The 21,900-nt window shown below is 43.8% G+C and overlaps 1 protein-coding gene across 1 annotated transcript in view; it reads right to left on the reverse strand.

Moving 5' to 3' along the window:
- Positions 1–21,900, reverse strand: part of LOC141113463 (fer-1-like protein 4) — a 218,988-nt gene that overhangs the window by 90,496 nt on the left and 106,592 nt on the right. The window contains exons 15-23 of the mRNA XM_073606565.1: positions 20,645–21,024; positions 18,962–19,070; positions 17,840–18,053; positions 13,983–14,103; positions 8,279–8,379; positions 7,897–7,984; positions 5,767–5,883; positions 4,883–5,035; positions 1,853–2,036 (exon numbers count right to left, since the gene is read on the reverse strand). Of these exons, the coding sequence (XP_073462666.1) occupies positions 1,853–2,036; positions 4,883–5,035; positions 5,767–5,883; positions 7,897–7,984; positions 8,279–8,379; positions 13,983–14,103; positions 17,840–18,053; positions 18,962–19,070; positions 20,645–21,024 (1,467 nt within the window). The remainder of the gene's footprint in view (positions 1–1,852; positions 2,037–4,882; positions 5,036–5,766; positions 5,884–7,896; positions 7,985–8,278; positions 8,380–13,982; positions 14,104–17,839; positions 18,054–18,961; positions 19,071–20,644; positions 21,025–21,900) is intronic.

The following is a 21,900-nucleotide window of genomic DNA, read 5'->3' on the forward strand; positions in this document are numbered from 1 at the left end:
TACAGAGATCAAGAGAAGAGGACATGTTCACTATATGCTGTTAGTTATACCTCTACCACCTGGCAAGAGTCTAGATGATAATATTAGGATACCTTTACCCAAGACAGGTATTATTTTTGATTTACTGAATTATTAAAATGTTGGTTCATAGAAGCACATAGAATCATTTGCATCAGTTCCTTCCCTTGCAGGAGTTTACAATCTTTACGCCGGTCAACAGTCAAATGTTTTAAAGCCAATTTCACCATAAAAAATAAACCTACTGGTATGTGTTTGAGCTGTAAAAAGAAATACCTTAAAGTGTTTGTTACCCCAGCATTTAATATTCCTGATATGCGGCTTCTGTACCATGTACTTGTATGAGAAAGTATCCTGTTCTCTTTGTATTGCTTCCTTTGTGTGAAATCCCTGGTGTTCCTGCCAGTCCATCTGCTTTCCTATTAGAAACTGACCACAGTAAGCAGAAAACACCGTGGTCAGTTCTCTAGTTGTGCTGGGAACTCAGCCTGCTCTCCTCCAATGAGCAGATTTGCCTGGACACGCCCCCCACTGCACAACCATTCACTGGGAAGCTCAGTGTAATGCTGTTTCTCCTCCCCCCAGCTCTTATGCAGCTGTGAACAGAGGGAATGTGATAATTATAAAAAGGGGGGGGGGTATTTATAATGTTTTTAATATCTATACAAAAATATTTTACCTTTTGTTTCAGTTTTAAACTAAATGGACTGTTTTACAAGGTGATAGTTTACAATCTCCTGTGATTACTTAGGTTATACTTTATATTGATCCCTGTGCCCTATGGAGCCCCTTGGATCCTAGTCCAGTGCTGTTCAAAGGAGTTTGAATTTTGTTTTTATATGTATACCCTCAACCCATTCCATTCAAAATACTGTAGAAATGAACGACAAAACATTTATGTATACATTGAAAAAACATTATAAATACCCTTTCCCCCCTTTTTTTATATGTGATCACACAACCTCTGTTCTCAGCTGCATACGGAGCTGGGGGAGGAGAAGCAGCACCCCCTCTTCCCAGTTCCCAGTGAATAGCTGTGCAGAGGGGGGGGGGGGGGGTCAGCACAAGCCTGATTATTGGGTTAGCTCCCAGCACAGGTAGAAAACTGCCCACGATGTGCTCTCATGCCTAGTGTGGTCAGTTTTTGATAGGAAATCAGAGGGACTGGCAAGAACACCAGGGATTTAACACAAAAGAAGCAATACAAAGAGAACAGGATATTTGTTCATACAGTACAAGTACATGGTAGAGCAGGCACATATCAAGAATATGAAATGTTGGGTTTACATATTCTTTTAAGGGATAGTTCACCTTTACTACAAAACTGCCTATGCAGGTAAGGGGCATCTGTAGATGAAAACAAACTGTGCAGCTTTGACTAAAAGTTAATAATACCCTTGCTATAGGAATAGGCCATTTACATACCTTATGGAGCTTGACTGGAATACTCCCAGGATGTTGCTAAGTGAGGCCTAGTCATCACTGCTCACCTCCACCATCACAGGAGTGAGTTCTCAAATGCTGAGCTCAGAGCTACTGTATCAGGGGAGAGAAAGAGTATGCGAGGGGGTTTGAATCAGAGAAAGAGCTGACTACTGTATGGTGGAGGTGAGCAGTGATGACTAGGCCTCACTTAGCAACTTCCTGGGAGTATTTATCAACATCCTGGGAGTATGAAAGCTGAAAACTGGCCTGGGCAGGAAAGAGGGTAAAAGTGCCCAGTATTGAAGTGGTTAAACTTAAAAAAAATAAATGCCAAGAACCATTGCAGCTTTCCTATAATTTGAAACTTTCTGCTGATTTACAATGTAAATAACAAAATGGAGCATCTCACCGTCCCTCCGAATCAGGATTGGTGGGTTGGGAGTTGGAGATTCCACCAATTCTCCATCTCTGTCATAAAGGAACTTGTAATCCTCAGGCAGATCCACCGTGCTGTTCTTGACATACTTCTTGACTCCTAGCCACATGTAGATCTCAGCTTTGGCAAAGATTTCACCGCTGTACGATCCCGGAATCTGGGATCAGAAAGAGATTCACCTTAAAAATGACCTCCAATATCTTACCGCCTAATGAATAAAGACATTTTTTTTTTTTATTAGCATGAGTGTTGTCTTGCATGCTTCAATACTAACCCATTTGCAGCATTCCTGTCATGAAAAACGTCCTGTTAGCACAAGTGTCAGAGCCGGTGGACGTGTGCGGGGGCGCGTTAGCACGAACGAACGCATACGGAGGCACGCTAGCACAAACGAGTGTATGTGGGTACGTGGGGGTACGAGCGGGTACGTACGATCGGTACTCGGGTACGCGCGGGAGCGCGTGGACGTAGGATGTGACAGTGTTTGGTGCCAATGGACTTATTTAAAGGAGCCTGTGAGCATGCTTTCTTGCTGTCCAGTCTATAGCGTTTCCTGTGACCCCAAGCTATCTAGTATACCTGTCTACCTGTTTCCCGTTACCCGGCTTGTTCCTGACTTCTCCTGCTTGCTGCCAGTCCCCTGACCTCGGCTTGTTTGACTATTCTCCTGCCTCATCCTACAGTTGTTATCTGCCTGTCTGTTGCCCATCCAGTCCGTGCCCCGACTACTCTTCTGCTTCCGTTTGGTACCTGCTCTGCCCGCCAGTGTTGACCCGGCCTGTCTGACCTCGTTAGTGCTTCAAGTTGTACTACAGAACACCTTCCTGCTGCCTGTTGTTCCTGAGTTCCTGCCAGCTACAGTACTTCTCTGCTCAGTCAGCAGTTCCAGTGTTCCTGCCAGAGTTCCGGTTTATCTTCCCACTACCAGTTGTTCCAGTGCTTCAGTTGTACTACAGAACACCTCCCTGCTGCCTGTTATTCCTGAGTTCCTGCCAGCTACAGTACTTCTCTGCTTAGTCAGCGATTCCAGTGTTCCTGTCAGTCCTCCTTCTGCTGCACCAGAGGTCCAGGTCAGCTCTACACCTGCCACTTGCCAAGCACTTGTGGCCCCCTGTGCTCTTGAGTCCCTGTTTTCTCTATCAGGGGTTCTCGAGCCAGAGGCACATGAGAGGCTGCTCCCTGCATTCTGGGCTCCGCCACCAGGTACGTGACAATTCCCATTGGTTGTTATTTAATTGGCCAATTGTTCTTGACTGAGCAGTATTGACCAACTGGACAAATTCTTTACTGTTATAGATAGAATATGCTATTGTAGAACCACTTTGACTGTTTAGTCTTAGGCTGGCCACTGCCACTTATCTCCCAGTAGCACCCTCAAGCTGGGCTGTTGAGTAAATTTACTTTTTGGCTCCTGCTGTAATCAGAGAAGCAGTAGTTGTTTGGTCTGGTCTGTTCTGGGCTTTACAGGCTGGGAGTTTCATTGCTTCCCCCTACCTCCAGAAGAAGTTTCTGGAGATTAGGGTGGGAAAATTCAAATCACCAGCATGAATCTTGAACAGGGCCTAGCCAATCCCTGGGGAGGACTGTCAAGATGGTGGTTGGGATACTGTTAAATAGTCTGGTGCCCTGAGGAGATTGTCTTTTTCCCTCCTGAGGAAATGGATCTGTGAACTGATAGGAGGGGGGCTGTTTTCCCCTGGAGCCCTTTGGATTGGATGCTGGATTATTTTACAAGAGACTACACCCATGAATTGATCTTGTTCCAGTATCCTGTAAGAACAGCCTTCTTTTTGTGCTGCACCTCAAAGCTACTTCATGGTCCCCAGCCGTGAACCTATAGACTGCTCCAGTCTAGCTATACCTGTGCTAAAGCCATTTCATGGTCCCCAGCCTTGGACCTATGGACTGTTCCAGTCTAACTTTACCAGTGCTAAAGGTACTTCATGGTTCCCCAGTTGTGAACCTATAGACTCCTCCAGTCTAGCTATACCTATGCTAAGGCTACTTCTCAAAGCTACTTCATGGTCCCCAGCTGTGTCCCCTGCAGTGCCTGTGCTAAAGCTACTCTATGGTCACCAGCCATGAACCCATAGACAGTTCCTTTCTACCTGTACTTATGCTATTGTTACTGAGGGAGAGAAGTGTCTTCTGTTAATAATACCTGACGTTTTGGAGTATCCCACATTACTCCAAATTCCCCCCTACCCCAAAAAGATTCTACTAGCAAACACACCTTAAAAGACAACCCCTAGACTGTTCAATGAGCCAGAGTGATTGTTGGAATGTGCCTGGCTGTTTATGCACTGTTTTTGGAAACTACCCCACTTTGGGGGTAGTGCTACATCTCCATCCATAAAAGTGGGAAGATATCTGCCTGTCCTCGGCCAACTCATTCCAGTCGCCATATCAGGAGGTGGTTTCACGTTGCCCTGAATGGGTGGTATCTCTTGAAGGCAAATTGTACTCACAGAAGCAGGCTGTCATTGCTGGCATTCTTCTAAAAATGCAAATTGCCTGGCTGTTCCTGGCTTTAATACATTAGCACACTGAACTGGAACATGAATGCAAAACAGGAAGGTCAATGGAGTCATAACTTCTAGGGCCCATTTACATTATTGTATTACAGTAAAACGTCACAACACATGCTACATGCATTTTTGCAATGCAGTGTCATACATTCTTAATGGCACCCCCAACGCACCTTGCCAACAGATGTCCTTTGCCGTGCAACATGTGGCATTGCACTAACATGCACTCCAATGCACTGTGCTGCCAGAAATTGTGCATGTACCTTTTTTAGTGCGTTAGGCAGCCCACCCACACGAATGGGCTACTTTAACGCAACACACATTAACAAGCGTGCACTAACGCACTACAATGGTGTGAATGGGCCCTTAATCTTTCAAGTCAATTCCCTGCAGTTTCTCCTTCGCTATGGAAATATTCTGTACTGACTAAAATAAGAGACCGCTTATATTTCCTGAGTAGAAGCAATATTTTCACCTTGAAGTAAACGGTGGAGATCTTGCCGCAGTCCTTTCCCTTTTCCTCTTCCACCACGGAGTAAAGGATGTGTTGCGCTGGGATGCGTGCATAGGCCAGACGCTTATTGTTGCTGAACATCCATATCACAATGTCAGGCAGCGTGCACTGAGGCTGGGACAACATGAAACCACACAATCAATTTATAGGAAATTCCAATAATAATTAGCGCCATCTAGTGGCCAATGCTGTATTTTTTATTTTAAACCAGGGGTCTCCAAAGTTTCTGAACAAAGGGCCAGTTTACTGTCCTTCAGACTTTGAAGTGTGTCAGAAAATGCCCTGGCGTCAATGGGACTAAATAACGAACCATCATTGGTGTCATTGAGAAGAATAGTGCACCATCTTTATGATCAGCGGGAGGTATAGTGCCCCATTATTAGTATCAGGGGACGAAATAGTGCCCCGCCTTTAGTATCAGGGGATGGAATATTGCCCCATCATTGGTGTCATTGGGAGGAATAGTGCCCCATTGTAAGTATCAGAAGAAGGAATAGTGCCTCAACATTGGTGTCAGTGGGAAGAATAGGGCCGCTGTTTGGAGACCACTGTTTTAAACCAATGAAAAACATTCAACCAGCACAGGAAATTACCTAATAACATATGTTTTTTCCCAATTTGCACCCCATGGTATAATGCCAGTTATGCACTACCTTCCAACATGACTTTTCATTGTCTTTACCCTGCTTATAATATCATGAAGAAGAATATACTATCATGTGGAAAATAAGAGTATACTTACGATCTTTGGTATCTCTAACTCGGACCTAGTCAACCTATTAACGAATTCCTGCCTGCTTTTCTGTCTACACAAAAGAGGGTACAAGTTTGTAAGAAGAACAAACCTCTTTAGCCAAGAGTCGAATTCTGGTTAAAATCTTCTTCCCGTCGTTAATCTTCTCTTTCACATTGTGCTTGGTCAGTCGGCGTCTGGCTCTCAGTGCTTGTTTGGCAGAGAGAATCTACAGGGATAGAATCCATTTTAAGCGTTACTAAACCCAGGAGCCTGCATTCACTATATCTGGTCACCCACCACACACAGAACACATGGAAATGCAATTATTTTAGTAAATATAAACTGCTAAAAATCTTTTCTCATTAGCAGTATATAGCAGTCTTATGACCAGTGGCGGCCCACAGGGGCTCTGCCCCCTAATTCATGTACCCAGCCCCTAATCTACATGCAGGGAGTCTGACGCATAGATTACAGTGGGGTTTTTTTTTCTTTTTTTTTCTTTTAAAGCACACGATTAGAGCCTGAGGCTCTAATTGGCTTAAAAATGTTTTATATTTGCTATTGACTTCCTAATTCTCCTCCAGGCCAATCAGGAAGTGGGTCCTGAGACCTTGGCCAGGAGGACAGGCAATCCTATTGGCCGCCAAGGAGGAGAAGGGAGGAGACACAGGGGAAGCCGCAGCCCAGAGGAAGCGCTGCTCGCTACCTAGATGAGGTAAGTGCGGGGCTGGTGAATGACCGGGGCGGTTTCCTGTGACTGGGGTGGATTGCCGCTGCCCCCCCAAAAAATAAAAAGATATAGCACCAGCTGCCACTGCTTATGACTTCTATCAGTGTCTGGTTAAAGCTAGTAGGAGAAGTTTTCATTCTTCTCTGACTGTCCTATGAGGCTGCATGACCCCTCTCCCTCTGTCTGGATGGTCCCTGATAGGCCCTGTGCTGATCACATGAACCCTCCCAAGCAAATAAAAAACTCTCTAGCAAACTGAGCATGTGCAGAGTGCCCCCAAGGTTCTGTTCTATCAGCATATGGATTGGGGACTGTGGAAAAAGGGAAGGATCAGAGAAGACAGGATCACACATCCTTTTTACATAATGTGCAGGATTAACCTCTTAGTGAGTAGAACAAGCATGCCTTACTGCATATATAGACTGATTTACTTTCCTGGATTTAGTGTTAAGGAGGGTGACAGTGACAGTGACTGTAGCTGTTTGTATGCTTAGTTGCATTACAGATTACACTGCTATGTAATAATAGCATAATTGTATGATTTGCTTATACATTGTTAAAGCTTGCTTTAGATGTGACACAGCTGTCAGTTTGGGAAGGGTAAGTAGGCATTCTGCATTACTTTTCTACAAATCATGTGGATTAAAGCAGAAATATCTTCAAGAGAAATATCCAAAATAGGTATTTACAGGCGTTTAGCGGCAGAAAAAAAAAAACCCCATCATTTGTGAGTTCAGGAAAGGAGCCTTCCAGCAGGAAAAAACGCCCAACCTGCCTAAACACATCTAAATACGTTTGAGCATTCATTTATTTCAATGGCCAGAATAAATTAATATTCTGCCAATGGAATGAATGAACGCCCAAATGATTGATGTGTCCAAAAACATTTGTAAAACATGGCTTTAGGCATGTTTTTTTTTTTTACGCTGTTTTGCTGGAACTAAGGGGCCAAGCCCAACCCCAGAAAAACAACCCCACACCATAATTCATCCTCCGCCAAATGATTTGGACCAGTGCACAAAGCAAGGTCCATGAAGACAAGGACGAGCAAGTTTGGGGTGGAGAAACCTGACTGGCCTGCAGTCCTGATCTCAACCTGATAGAACTTCTTTGGGATGAATTAGAGCGGAGACTGCAAGCCAGGCCTTCTCGTCCAACATCAGTACCTGGCCTCACAAATGCGCTCCTGGAAGAATGGTCAAACATTCCCATAGACACACTCCTAAACCTTGTGGACAGCCTTCCCAGAAGAGTTGAAGCTGTTATAGCTGCAAAGATTGGGCCAACTCAATATTGAACCCTAGGGACTAAGACTGGGACGCCATTAAAGTTCATGTGTGTGTAAAGGCAGGTGTCACAATACTTTTGACAATATATTGTGTATATGTAACACATATCTATTCTTTCTGTAAAGACCCATGTCTCTGCTCATTGTATTCATATTCAATTGTGCTTTCATTCCACTTCCTTTGGTTAAAGATTTTGACAATATGTCCATCACAGACTTACAACATTGTGAGAAAGAGATTTCATCCTGCACTTGTCCAAGTTGTTGGGGCGAGCCATTGTCCTCTTTCCAGCACTAAGTGAGTACTGCCTGCAAAAGAACAAATCAACATTATCATTATTATGCACAGAATGGATCCATTTAATTCAGTCTCAGTCTGTTTTAGTAGAGTACAAGAGAATGCTTAATCTTGAATCTGTATAATAAATTGAACAAAAGAACGTCTTCTAGCTGCCTGGAGGACCTTGCATATTCTGCCTCTGACATACTGCTGCTAATAGCACATTCTGATTTTATAATTAAAATTTTGCACAACCATGTGACATTCTGTAAAGTAAGCACTAATTAAACTGTGTGTTTAAAAGTTGTGGCAAAACCATTAACCTGCAGCCAGCAACAAATTCTTCTAGGACTTGCTTCAGACGGCCTTCTGGGTTGGATTTAGGCCGTCTTGTGAGTTTCTCCACCTCGTTGAGTCCACGTTCCTGCAGAAGGAATATGTACAGTTACTTTACAACCTTACTCCTTTAACATATAAAGCTTCTGGCGATGAAGGCAGCCAGGAAAGCTTGTCCAAAGACAATCTTCACAAACAAATTATCTTATTTATTGATTGTTGTAATGAGAAGCCTTTTAAATGCTTTTAACTACTAATGCTATACATTACATAGCCCCAACAACACTGAGTCCTGAGAGTGATTAAACATTCCTACCTAGACCTTCAATAAAAAACTGCTAAATGCTGCTTAAGGATTAAGGAATAGGGCCCTTTCACACTGGAATGCAGTGTAGGAAAGGTGCATTTTGTGCATGTTTCCCGCACCGCATGTGCATGCTCTGCTCTGCCCTGAGACGAATTAGTTTGCATATGTAGCGCTATACAAGTTATTCATTCATTCATTCTTGTGAGATGCGCACGGGTGCCTCTAATTGTTAATGTCACCCCAAACATATCACACAAACACAACAGTTTGGTACAGTGCAATCTGAAAAAGTAGTGTGTGACGGGAGGGCCCGTGGAACTCAGAATCTCTTGTTAAGTAGGGGATGCCCTTGTTTCAGCTCCCCATACACCTCTTATGTCTAAGTCACCCTGTGCTATACTGGCACAAGGTGAGTGAGAAAATATATCTTGGACTACTTAAAATGGGACAGTAATATTTGTCCACAATATCTCCCAGGATGTATGTAGAGACTATTCTTGGTTTGATTGATTCTGAACTCAACATGTTAATTGAGTGAGCTGATCACATTGTCCTCTATACAATGTAGGAGACTGACGACACCTATTGGAGCTTCTGCTATTGTGAGAAAATGTCCTGTGGTTGTACTTATGATAATTAACTCTGTTACTGTGTGAAGCTCGGTTCCCACAAGTCTGTGTCCTACAAGTCATGTCTCTGAGTCATCTGATCTGGGTAAATGATTTAGTAAACTAGCTCATGTTAATTAGGTTACATTTGTATTGTTAGAGTAATATGAGCAGGAGAAGGGGGGGAACCTGATCTTCTCCTGTATATAAGACTGTATTTTGATTCTAAATAAAGTCAGTCCATGTTAGCAACAAGCAAGTGTCGTCTTGTTTTGTGCTCAGAGAGGTTGGAATTTCTGATATCTGTATCCAGACTACAAGGAAGTGGTATACTGACGGAAGCACTCAAGTGGAGTGTGGGGCGTTCCGTGACATTGGTGGCAAGCAGCGGGGCGCTTCCCGCAGTCTGGGACATCCAAGCTTCCACCTGGATCCAAGGTCCAGATAGCAGGAGAGGAGAGGTACAGATACCAGCTGCCATGGAGGAGGAATTCAGAAGGAGGTTGCGAGAGATGCAGATACAGCACAGAGGACCAGTATCAGAGCAGGTCCTGCTGGGATGGTGTGATTCTATTCGCTGCAAACTCTGGAAAGAAGCACTAGCCCGTGAGCAGCGACACCAGGGAAAAGTTCTCCCCTCCATCCAGGAAAGGTACTGGTCGCAGTACGGATTGCGGGTGCGGTTTTTGGGAGAAAAACCGCACAAGGAGCAGACAGCTGAATTAAGCAGGCTGGTCTGGGCAGAGATGAAGCTGGATGAGAGCTACAGAGCCCTCCGGTGGCATGTATCCCAAGCATGTCCCTGGATAGCGGATGACAGCCCAACGGAAGGCTTAAGCTACGGCGGCTTGGGACTGTTGTATGTGAAGCTGACAGGGGACCCTAACTTTGGGAGTGATTTGGAGTGGCGGGTGGACGAAATCATGGATTTCAGAGAAAGGCTACTGAACATTTTGGAAGTGCACTGGGCACAGGAAGATTTGGAGTTTCTGACCGTTCAGGAATGGGAGCTGGAGATCGCCTGCAAACGGCTGCTAGACGTTGCTCAGTGCCAGGGCTGGGCTCCCTTTGCCTGGGACTATCAGGAATTACCAGTTGACAACTCTGAAATCCTAGCTGAAGAGTCGGCAATGTGGCAGAGTAATAGTGTGCTTTGCCAACCTGCCCCAGCAGCTATGGAGGCGGAGGTCTTATGGCGGATGCAGCAAGGGCTGACTGACCTTGATGATCCTGTTTCTGCATGGGATTATCTTGGATGGATGCCTGTCCAGCAGCATGCCAGAGAATCGGCAGTGGAAAATCTGGAGATTGCCATTCCCAAAGCTGAAGTGCTGACAACAGGGCAGAGCTCTGCTAACCTCTGCCCAGCAGTGATAGCATCTTCTGGGTTCCATGGACAGGAGATGGTGAACCTCTATCCCCAGACACCAGTTATAGAGGTAGGGGATTTAATAGACTTTTCTGCTGAGGAAGAACAACCTGATGAGCCTCCAGCAGAAGAGCTGGTACTGGGGCCAAGCTTCACTGTGCTCTGTCCAGCACCAACAGTAGGATCCGTGGAGTTACAAGGAACTTTCCCAGTTGAAGCACCGGCAACAACTACAGAGTTCCAGGGAGGCGGGGCAGTCGGCCTCCCTTCCCAACAGTTAGCCGGAGCAGATGGTGTGGGGTTTCCAGCAGAAGGGCTGGCAACAGGGCCGAGTACTGCTGGACTCTGCCCTCAACTAACAGACGATGGATTTCCTGTGAAGGTGGATGGGGCTTCAGTCTCCACCTGTATACCCCAGGGATGCTGGGCAGTCGGCCCAGATCCCCAACAGCATGACGGAGTGAGCTCAGTCACCCTGTCTTCTCTCCAGCAGCAGAAAGGACTCCAGGGAGAAGGGCCAGTCCAGGCCTCTCCCCAGCGGCAGATATGTTCTCTAAGAGAGGCAGAGGTTGGCTGGGTGAGTAATGCTTTGTTTGGAACAATTTGTTTGGGGTACTGTGTGGGTACAGGCATTAGAGGACTGGAACTACTGACTAACTTCGGAGTCAACCCGTCTGGGGTCTCCTCCTGTGTTAGTCTTCTGCCGAAAGGACACTGGAATGCAGTGTAGGAAAGGTGCATTTTGTGCATGTTTCCCGCACCGCATGTGCATGCTCTGCTCTGCCCTGAGACGAATTAGTTTGCATATGTAGCGCTATACAAGTTATTCATTCATTCATTCTTGTGAGATGCGCACGGGTGCCTCTAATTGTTAATGTCACCCCAAACATATCACACAAACACAACAGTTTGGTACAGTGCAATCTGAAAAAGTAATGTGTGACGGGAGGGCCCGTGGAACTCAGAATCTCTTGTTAAGTAGGGGATGCCCTTGTTTCAGCTCCCCATACACCTCTTATGTCTAAGTCACCCTGTGCTATACTGGCACAGGGTGAGTGAGAAAATATATCTTGGACTACTTAAAATGGGACAGTAATATTTGTCCACAATATCTCCCAGGATGTATGTAGAGACTATTCTTGGTTTGATTGATTCTGAACTCAACATGTTAATTGAGTGAGCTGATCACATTGTCCTCTATACAATGTAGGAGACTGACGACACCTATTGGAGCTTCTGCTATTGTGAGAAAATGTCCTGTGGTTGTACTTATGATAATTAACTCTGTTACTGTGTGAAGCTCGGTGCCCACAAGTCTGTGTCCTACAGGTCATGTCTCTGAGTCATCTGGTCTGGGTAAATGATTTAGTAAACTAGCTCAAGTTAATTAGGTTAATTAGGTTACATTTGTATTGATAGAGTAATATGAGCAGGAGGGGGGGAACCTCATCTTCTCCTGTATATAAGACTGTATTTTGATTCTAAATAAAGTCAGTCCATGTTAGCAACAAGCAAGTGTCGCCTTGTTTTGTGCTCAGAGAGGTTGGAATATCTGATATCTGTATCCAGACTACAAGGAAGTGGTATACTGACGGAAGCACTCAAGTGGAGTGTGGGGCGTTCCGTGACACAGTGTTTGCGCAACTTTTTGAACAATCCCATGCATTTGGCAGCCCGTTCAAATGAATGGGGTGTCAAAACCAGATGGCACAGGAACACGCCAGTGTGAACCAGCCCTTTAAGCCTCAAACCTGTGGAGTATTTAAAACCTCTGCTTTTCTGGGGGCATTTTCCTCTGTATTCCCGATGGAGCAAATTATCCACACTTTCTATGCCAAGTGTCACAAGCATAGCCAATGCCGGCTACTGCAAAATAGAATCAAGAGGACATTATCAAACTGAACCATAACTAACTAGTTCCTTCCTAATGCCTGGGACCCAGACCTTTACATGAATTCCTGCCTATAGAGGAGCGGTTCTTCCTGTAACAGAGCAAAGGATCTTGGGACCTGTAGTCCTGCAGTCTACCCTCGCTGTATTTTAGAGCCCCTTCGGAACAACAAATTCCAGAAAGCTGATCCAACAAAGGATTATGGGAGAGCCCGCTCAGCCCGGGAACATCAAAGAGGATGATTGGAGGCTGCTTCTGCATCCAGCTGCATTGGGACACAGCAGCCCAGCCAGTGGTAGTGACACACAGCCTCATCTGCCAGTGCACTAGCAGCCTGCTATATAACTGCTGTGCCTTCTGTGGAGGTTTATAAAAAACTGCTCAGCTCATCTTGTAGTGCCGGAGACCACATCTGTACCGGGATTGGTGAGGGCAGCTGCCCACCTTTCTGTTTACCCAGGTGTATACAGACACTGCTTTAACAAAATCAGACACTGGTTTAACTAAATCAATCAAGGAATCCTTGCATTGCTACCTCCCTAGTTCTGTCTGCAGACCTGACTCTGCCATTCTTCATTACTCTTCATCTTTAATGGGCCCCAACATGCTAGCAGAAGATACTATCCCCAACCTTTGGACTAACTCTATTCCATATCCACAACTACTCATTGCTTACTTAAATGGGTGCCCCTTCTTTAAACAAATATTCATAAAAAGGCATTCACATGATCCCATTGCATTGCACCAGTGGTCACAAGGGAGCTGGCGGTTTTCTTAAACCTCTCCCCCATAACCAGTGCTGCACTCTCAACAGGCATCATTGAGGCACAGTGGTTATTTACAGTCTGTTGACATATTTATTAATTTTCACCTTGTGTTGCTATTGCTTAATCCTTCAAATTGAATACATTGCTGTAAATAATTTGTAACCCCCTAAGTGTTAACTTGAGATATTCTTGAGGTATTCAATACAACTCTGGTTATTGTGTCCATTGTCTTTTTTTACTCTGTGCTGGGTAATATTGATAACTGGTTTGGTGAACATTGTTGGTCTAACTACGTCTAAACCTAGAGTTTTAAAAAGGTTGCAGAGTTTGAAAGGTCAGGACAGCACCAGAGGACAAGCATTATCCACTGGCTCCTACGGGGGTAGCACTACACAAGGAGAATAAGTGATGGGATATCCCTCAGATGGGGTCCGATACAGTAACAAAAGTACATTTGATTTGTAGAGTGGGGGAAGGGTTGGAACATTTATTGGGCTTATAGCACTTCCTATGTTGTCCTGTTCTGGTGACACTCAAACCCTCTCATATCTAGTTCAGGCGTCACTGGGTACCTCTGTCATCACCAGCAACCAAAACTTGAAAGATGTTATTGTCTACCAAGTCTATGAGAAACTCAGATAAAAGATTTGGGCTTTAGCAGTGGTGTTTCCAGTGCTATTTTATTTATAACTTTTTAAATTGTCGAGTACCATGGAGAAGTGAGCACTATACCAGGTTCTGACTCTTACCAGGCGTTCTGCTATCTTGACTATCCAGTTGGAGTTGTACAGCCTCCAGCTGTGATCCTCCCAGTAGCTCCACACATAGACACATGGCCTTTCATTACCCAGAGGTATGTAACTGAATGAACTATATAAAGAAAAATAGCAAACTATGTAAAGCAAGAGATTTACAATTTCATCTTTGGCTACACAAGCATTTACAAAGCAGCATATTAACTGCAGAATAACTAGTCATCTTAAAGTGGTCGGACTCGTATTGATATGATCATATAATCAATAATTCAATTTGACTAAAATATAGATCAATAAACCAGCGCTATCAAAATCAACTAATCAAATATCAGTATACAACTAAATTTCCACCAAATAAAACATACAGTATGTGTTATATGCATAATACATCCATGCAGTGAAAAAAAAACCAGTACAATAAATAAATAAATAACACAATAATATGATAAATTGTCACAATTCCACATATAACAATCCATATATATTTCAGTAAAGAACATGCATGGCAGCTCATTAAAGTCCTCTATCAAAGTCCTCTAATCAGTGTGTCCACTACGCTGGCACTCCTTTCTTTAATCCTTCATCCACTTTCATGCGCAGACTTATAAATCCAAAGCGCTTACCAAACCACTTATTTTTAAATGATCATAAATTTGCTGATATTACGGTTAAGCACCACTGGCACCCCTCTGCTTCCAGTTCTCCCTCCAGTAAAGGTCTTAAGCCCTCCACTCAGCACCATAGATAAAAACAGACAATCGCTATAATGTAGAATGTAATTAAATAATAAAATTGTACTCACATAAAAATTGTAGAACGAGATCCTGTATAATAAAAACCCCGGACACTTCCCGGTTCCACACTGTATCTGACTTCATGTCCACCCTTAGCACGTTTTGTCACAAGGACTTCCTCAGGAGGCAGTAAATATTTCTCCCTGAGGAAGTTCTGATGAAATGCTTTGAGACAAAATTTGTTTTTTGCTGTTTTTTCACTACAGGGATGTATTATTTATACAATACATATGGGTTTATTTGGTGGCAATTTAGCATTGCACTGACACTTGATCAGTTGATTTTGATAGCGCTGGTTTATTGACCTATATATCAATATTTATCCTGGGGGATAACATTTTTCCAGCTATTTTTACAGGTTAGGTGAGAATTGAAGAGCAGGTTGTGTGTGTTATTTAATGCGACTAAAATGATCTAATTGAATGATTAAGCAATTGTTTTTACGCCTACAGTACTGTGAGTCAGCATCCAATGGTTTTAATGTCCCAGCAACAAGTCAGGACATAGGGGTTGCTAACTAGGAGTTTTTTTTTTATCCAGGTTTCTGATCAAAATGACCTACAGGTAAAAAAAAAAAAAAAAAAAAGAATGATCCCCTTGGCTGCAAAGGCTATTTTCTTGAAAAAGGTGAGCTTAGCTTTAAAGCTATAAAAGGTCATAAACACTCCAAATCTCTCCAGTGGGATGCTTTTAAATCTCTGTCTGATTCAGAACTCTACTTCCAACTTCCAGGTGGAGTTCTGAATTTGATTGAGTTTTTGAACAGCATTCCAAGGGAACATTTGGATAGATTTGGAGAGCTTACAGAACTTTAATAACTTAAAGTAGAACTATAGGCAAAACTTGATTTTTTTTTTCATTTTGGATAGAGTAAGGGAGGGTTATAACCCCTGTCATATTTTTTTTTGCCATCTGTCCTCCATTGTGGAGATTTCCCTTCACTTCCTGTCCCATAGCCAAACAGGAAGTGAGGGGAAATCCCTGCAAGTTAGGGGGGAATTTCGTGGGGACCCCCAGGCCACCAGAACTAGCGTCCCCATTGGAAGATTTTTCCTCTATTACTTTTCTGGGGACAATCCAAAATTTTAGATTTTCTCTTATTTTCACTTTCAATGCTAATGGTAAACAGGATGAATAGAGACGGTGAATCTCCGGAACGGGAGCAGATATGGCAATAAAACTTTCAGGTGTTCTAATCTATCTCCACTCTATCCAAAACTAAAAAAAAAGTTTTGCCTTTAGTTATACTTTAAAGCTTAAGTTGATCAGGTTCTGTCTGTTGTGAACATAGTATATATACACTGAGCAAAATTATAAACTCAACACTTTTGCGTTTGCCCCTATTCATCATGAGCTGAACTCAAAGGTCTACAACTTTTTCTATGTACACAAAAGGCCTATTTCTCTCAAATATTGTTCACAAATCTGTCTAAATCTGTGTTAGTGAGCCCTTCTCCTTTGCTGCTGAGATAATCCATCCACCTCACAGGTGTGGCATATCAAGATGCTGATTAGACAGCACTATTATTGCACAGGTGTGCCTTAGGCTGGCCACAATAAAAGGCCACTCTAAAATGTGCAGTTTTATTACACAGCATAATGCCACAGATGTTGCAAGTTTTGAGGGAGCTTGCAGTTGGCATGCTGACTGCAGGAATGTCCACCAGAGCTGTTGCCCTTGAATTGAATGTTGATTTCTCTACCATAAGCCATCTCCAAATGCGTTTCAATTGGCAGTACATCTAACCGGCCTCACAACTGTAGACCACGTGTAACCACACCAGCCCAGGACCTCCACATCCAGCATCTTCACCTCCAAGATCGTCTGAGACCAGCCACCCGGACAGCTGCTGCAACAATCGGTTTGCATAACCAAAGAATTTCTGCACAAACAGTCAGAAACCGTCTCAGGGAAGCTCATCTGCATGCTCGTCGTCCACACCAGGGTCTCAACCTGACTGCAGTTTGTCGCCGTAACCAACTTGAGTGGGAAAATGCTCACATTCGATGGCGTCTGGCACTTTGGAGAGGTGTTCTCTTCATGGATGAATCCCGGTTTTCACTGTACAGGGCAGATGGCAGACAGCGTATATGGCGTTGTGTGGGTGAGCGGTCTGCTGATGTCAACGTTGTGGATCGAGTGGCCCATGGTGGCGGTAGGGTTACGGTATGGGCAGGCATATGCTATGGACAACGAACACAGGTGCATTTTATTGATGACATTTTGAATGCACAGCGATACTGTGACGAGATCCTGAGGCCCATTGTTGTGCCATTCATCCATGACCATCACCTCATGGTGCAGCATGATAATGCACGGCCCCATGTTGGAAGGATCTGTACACAATTCCTGAAAGCTGAAAACATCCCAGTTCTTGCATGGCCATCATACTCACCTGACATGTCACCCATTGAGCATGTTTGGGATGCTCTGGATCCGCATATGTGACAGCGTGTTCCAGTTCCTGCCAATAGCCAGCAACTTCGCACCGGCGTTGAAGAGGAATGGACCAACATTCCACAGGCCATAATCAACAACCTGATCAACTCTATTCGATGGAGATGTGCTGCACTGCGTGAGGCAAATGGTGGTCACACCAGATACTGACTGTTTTTCAAAACCCCCCCCAATACAGAAAAACTGCACATTTTAGAGTGGCCTTTTATGGTGGCCAGCCAGATAAATAGGGGCAAACACAAAAGTGTTGCATTTATAATCTTGCTCAGTGTATGTATATATATATATATATACAGTATAGCTATATGTATTGTATATATTATGGGTGCCATTACACTACATTGTTTGCACCGCTTCAGTAAAGCTCCAAATTGCTTGTATCAATAATTATAATGTAAGCATTGATGTGTGTACACATAAATGCCTACTAAGAAGTCAGCATCACTTTGGGTCAATGAAAATATTTGCTGCAGTGCCCATATGTATGAACCCATAGAGGGCATTTTACTCTGCTCTCCTAAGCTTTGACCTTTGCTGCAAAACTGCAGCAGTTAATAACCATAGACTTAACCATTACTGTAATCATTGTGATATATTACTCGTCTGGTTCTGTGCGCTGAGGTCTCCTTGCAGGCGTCACTGATTTGCCATGTTGGTCCATTTTTAAAGTCACTTCCTCCTCAAAATCTACACTGAGTTCATCCTCTGACCCAGTGTCCAGTAGACCCTGACGTTCCTCTGGTACCGTCTCCAATTTTTCCTTCTTTTTAGAAGATTTAGCAGTGACTATTTCAGCCGTTTTACCATAGTTACCTGTGTAATAGAAAATGTTTAATTTATAAACTGCCACCACATTCTTCATTATTTGCATAAAATCCTTAGTGAACAAATAAGCATTTACCACAGAGTCAGGGGCGGACTGACAACTCATGGGGTCCCCAGGCAATAGGAGATTATGGGGCCCCAGGGCAATAGAAGTTTATGGGGCCCCCGGGAAATAGGAGATTATGGGGCCCCCAGGCAATAGGAGATTATGGGGACCCCAGGCAATAGATTATGGGGCCACACAGTATAGACACACACACATACAGTATACACACACAGTATACACACACAGAATATACATACACACACTGAAAAGGTACTGGAGAGGTGGGGCAGCTATAATCTTGGGATTTTTAAAAAAACACAGATTTTTACATACTGTCCCTGGTTTTATTGAGGCTGGCAACCCTGATGGGGCCCCTTAGTGGCATAGGGCCCTCGGGCAGTGCCCGAGTGCCCGAATGGTCAGTCCGCCCCTGCACAGAGTACTTCCATGATAAAGGATTTGCAGAGGTAATGCTGGTCTTTCTAATATTAAACTCCAACACTGCCTCTTCACTTATTGACTGCTCCTTCAGAGGAAAAATATGTACTAGCTGAGAGGGTGGTGGATGTGCTCCTTCTTACTCAGAATTGTGTGTAATCTAATATCCTGCTATTCAGATCTATTCAATATACAGATCATTCAAGCTATTCACAGCATAGTAGAGTACTAGACTTGAGTACTAGACTTGTATTGTATGCACTTTTTCATTTTTTTCGTGACTAAAAATGTTAACATAAAGAATAACAATAATATATACTAAATACATATATACATGCAGACTATACATAGCCCTTAAATACTGAATCTCTGATTTTTTTTTTAGAGCTATCAGAAAACCATTAATGCTCACCTATAGAAATTTCAAATTTGACAGGTTTGGTTCCAATACTGGGGTCCATCATTGTGACCTCAAATAGCGTTCCAAACAGAAGGAACTCTTCTTTTACTCCTAAGGCATTCTGTGTGAAAAGAAGAATAATGATCAAATACAGGTGGCTTAGAAGACCTTATTAATACTGTGTCTGTGGCACCTCTGGTAAGCTTTTGCTATGCATATGCCAGGGGCGTATGTACAGGGGTCACCATTGCGACCCAGCCACATGCTTCAGAAGGCCTGTGTGACCCCCCCTGTACACCTGGATAGGAGGGCGGCATGGGAGGCGGCATGTAGAAGAACTGATCCCTCCATGTAGGCGCTGAATGCCTGCTTCTCCTCCTCCCCCTCCTGCAGACATTTAGCAACTGCAGGAGGAAAATGGAGGACATTGGTTCATCCACATGCCACTCCCACTGACTCTCTATAAAATGTCCTGCAGCCCCGGGCCTCTGTGTGCTTCCCTGGCCCTTCTGCAGCACTGCCCTGTTTGCCCTCCCACCTCCCGCCAGCTGCTGTGGGGGATCTGTCAGGATGGGGAGCAGGGAAGGGGCTGGTAAATGTGTCATTTACCGGCTACTTCCATGTCTTAATGAATAGAGTCAGTAATAAGTACCAATCACTGAATCTTTTTTGTTTTTTTGTTGTTTTTTTTTTCATTCATTCATAGTTGGGACATAGTAAACTGTGTTTACTATGCCTCAGTTTATGAATGAACAGAAAGCTCTGTACAGAGCTATTTCTGCTCTTTCATTCTGTGCAGCTGAGGTTGCAAAGAATGGGACCGATGAATCTGACCTTAGTCCCCTTCTCTGTCTCAAAAGTGATACATCAGTGGTCTGTTTAGACCCCTGATATTTCACCAACCCCCCCCCCCCCCCCATGACCCCCCTAAAATTGTAAAAAAATAAATAATAAAGTGGTAAAAGATTATAAAAAAAAACAACAAAAATAAAAAACTACCGACACCAGTGGCATAATTACCAGGGTCACAAAGGATGCACTTACAACTGAGCTCTGGCATTCCATGGGGGGGGACCCCAAGACGGCAGGAAAGTGGCCTTCTGTGGGACCGTAATAAAGGGGCCCACGATGGGAGTAAATGTATCAATGGGAAGGGCCTGGGCGGAGGCCAGAGGGTCCCTCATGGTTTCTTTCACCAAGGCCCTGAAGGTTCTAGTTATGTCTCTGGCATATGCTGCTATCAGAACATGCTTCTTTTTAAAACTTGATATTGTAAGCCACCACCCTTAGTCAATACACCACCCACTTGCATTCTTCGTGGCATAAACATAGCAGAAAGGGTGGGACCCTTTTCATAATTGGTGTAGCAGACCTGTAAACCCAAGCACGGGGATCTCACCACCGGAGTTCTGGAAGCTCTCAAGTGGCCTAACCCTTTAACACTCAAAAGCTGAAATATAAGGTTTGTTTGGACTGGCCCTTGATAGTAGATAGTATACTGTATATAAAACTGCATGTTCATAGCATTTATGCATGCATTCAACCAACAGAACCCTTTACAATATCTTTATGAATTACAGTAGTGGTTATGCTCATAGACCTAAATATTGCAGAGTCCTGGTGTTCTGAATAGAACAATTAGTTTGCTAAGGAGACAAGCATTATAACTTAAATTCTCCCTTGTCTTCTGGGTACCTCTGGCAAGGGCAGGATATCATCCACCTCCACAGTGACGGCATTTGGCTGTTCATTGTTCTCTCCGTCTTCTCCTTCAGCACCCTCCGCTGCTGCTGCAGCAGTTGCTGCAGTTGCTTTCTCCTTCTCCTGTGCCTTTTTACTTTTTTTCTTCAGCTTAAGTTTACTGAAGGCATTTTTGAGGGCTTTCAAGGGCTTCTTCTCCTGAACATTATTATTAGAGAATAATTCTAGCGTTACAGCGACCAGGATCCGACCTCGGTAGAAGATCCCCTCGCCAAGACCTTCATTCAGATCCCGATGGACATCTCTCAGTGTATAGTTTTGAGGAGACCCATACAGATTGATCCAGGCTGGGCCAAAAGTTGGGTTAAAGCCAGCTAAGGACAAAGAGAAGGAAAATTAGAAGGCTTGTAGGCTAGGAGGAAAATTTCTGTGTACTGAAAAAAAGAAGGCTTCTGTACTAGTAGTGTGAGACATTTTGCTTGGCTGTTTTAAGGTATCTGGACCAGTCTTTGTTAAGTCAGGTTCCTTGGAACATTAGGGTTCCTCCAGGGGTTGCTAGCTGCAAATTGATTTCTTATCTGAAGGTGCCTGCATAGTTCAAGCTCTGATATCACTCAGTAGAGCAAGTTATATGAGACCAGTGGTGTGTTTTTCCCCTTTCAGGTAAGCAACCGTTGACACTGATGATCAGTTCTTTGTAAGGGGCATTGTTCTCAGTGACCATCAATGTAACTAGCATTCTTTCCAGTAACCCTCTTTGTAAGGGACTCCTACTCCCACTGACCTCCAATATAGGTGGGGGAAGGGGGCTCTCCCAATGATAACACTGTACTGTGGGCAGATAATTCCCTGGAACCTGAAGACGGTCACCTGGGATAAAATGGTTGAGAAAAGTTGAAGTATGGTGCCTGAACTAAAGGTGCTCAAGGCTGATTCAGTCCTAGGTGGTAATATATATAGTTACGTAGTTAATCTGGTTGAAAAAAAGACACAAGTCTATCCAGATTAACACCCAGAGAAAGGAAAAACAACATACTCAAATAGAAAACCTCCATATACACTATTCCAATACCCACAGTTGATCCAGAGGAAGGCAAAAAAAAAAAAAAAAAACTATGATCCAATTTGCTCCACTGGAGGAAAATAATTCCTTCCTGATCCCTTAAGAGGCAATCAGATATTCCATGGATCAACTTTACCTATAAATATTAGTATTCAGTTATATTTTCTGCATTTAGGAAAGAATCCAG

This window comes from Aquarana catesbeiana, linkage group LG12 (assembly GCF_042186555.1).
Source record: "Aquarana catesbeiana isolate 2022-GZ linkage group LG12, ASM4218655v1, whole genome shotgun sequence".
In the NCBI taxonomy this organism is placed as follows: domain Eukaryota; kingdom Metazoa; phylum Chordata; class Amphibia; order Anura; family Ranidae; genus Aquarana; species Aquarana catesbeiana.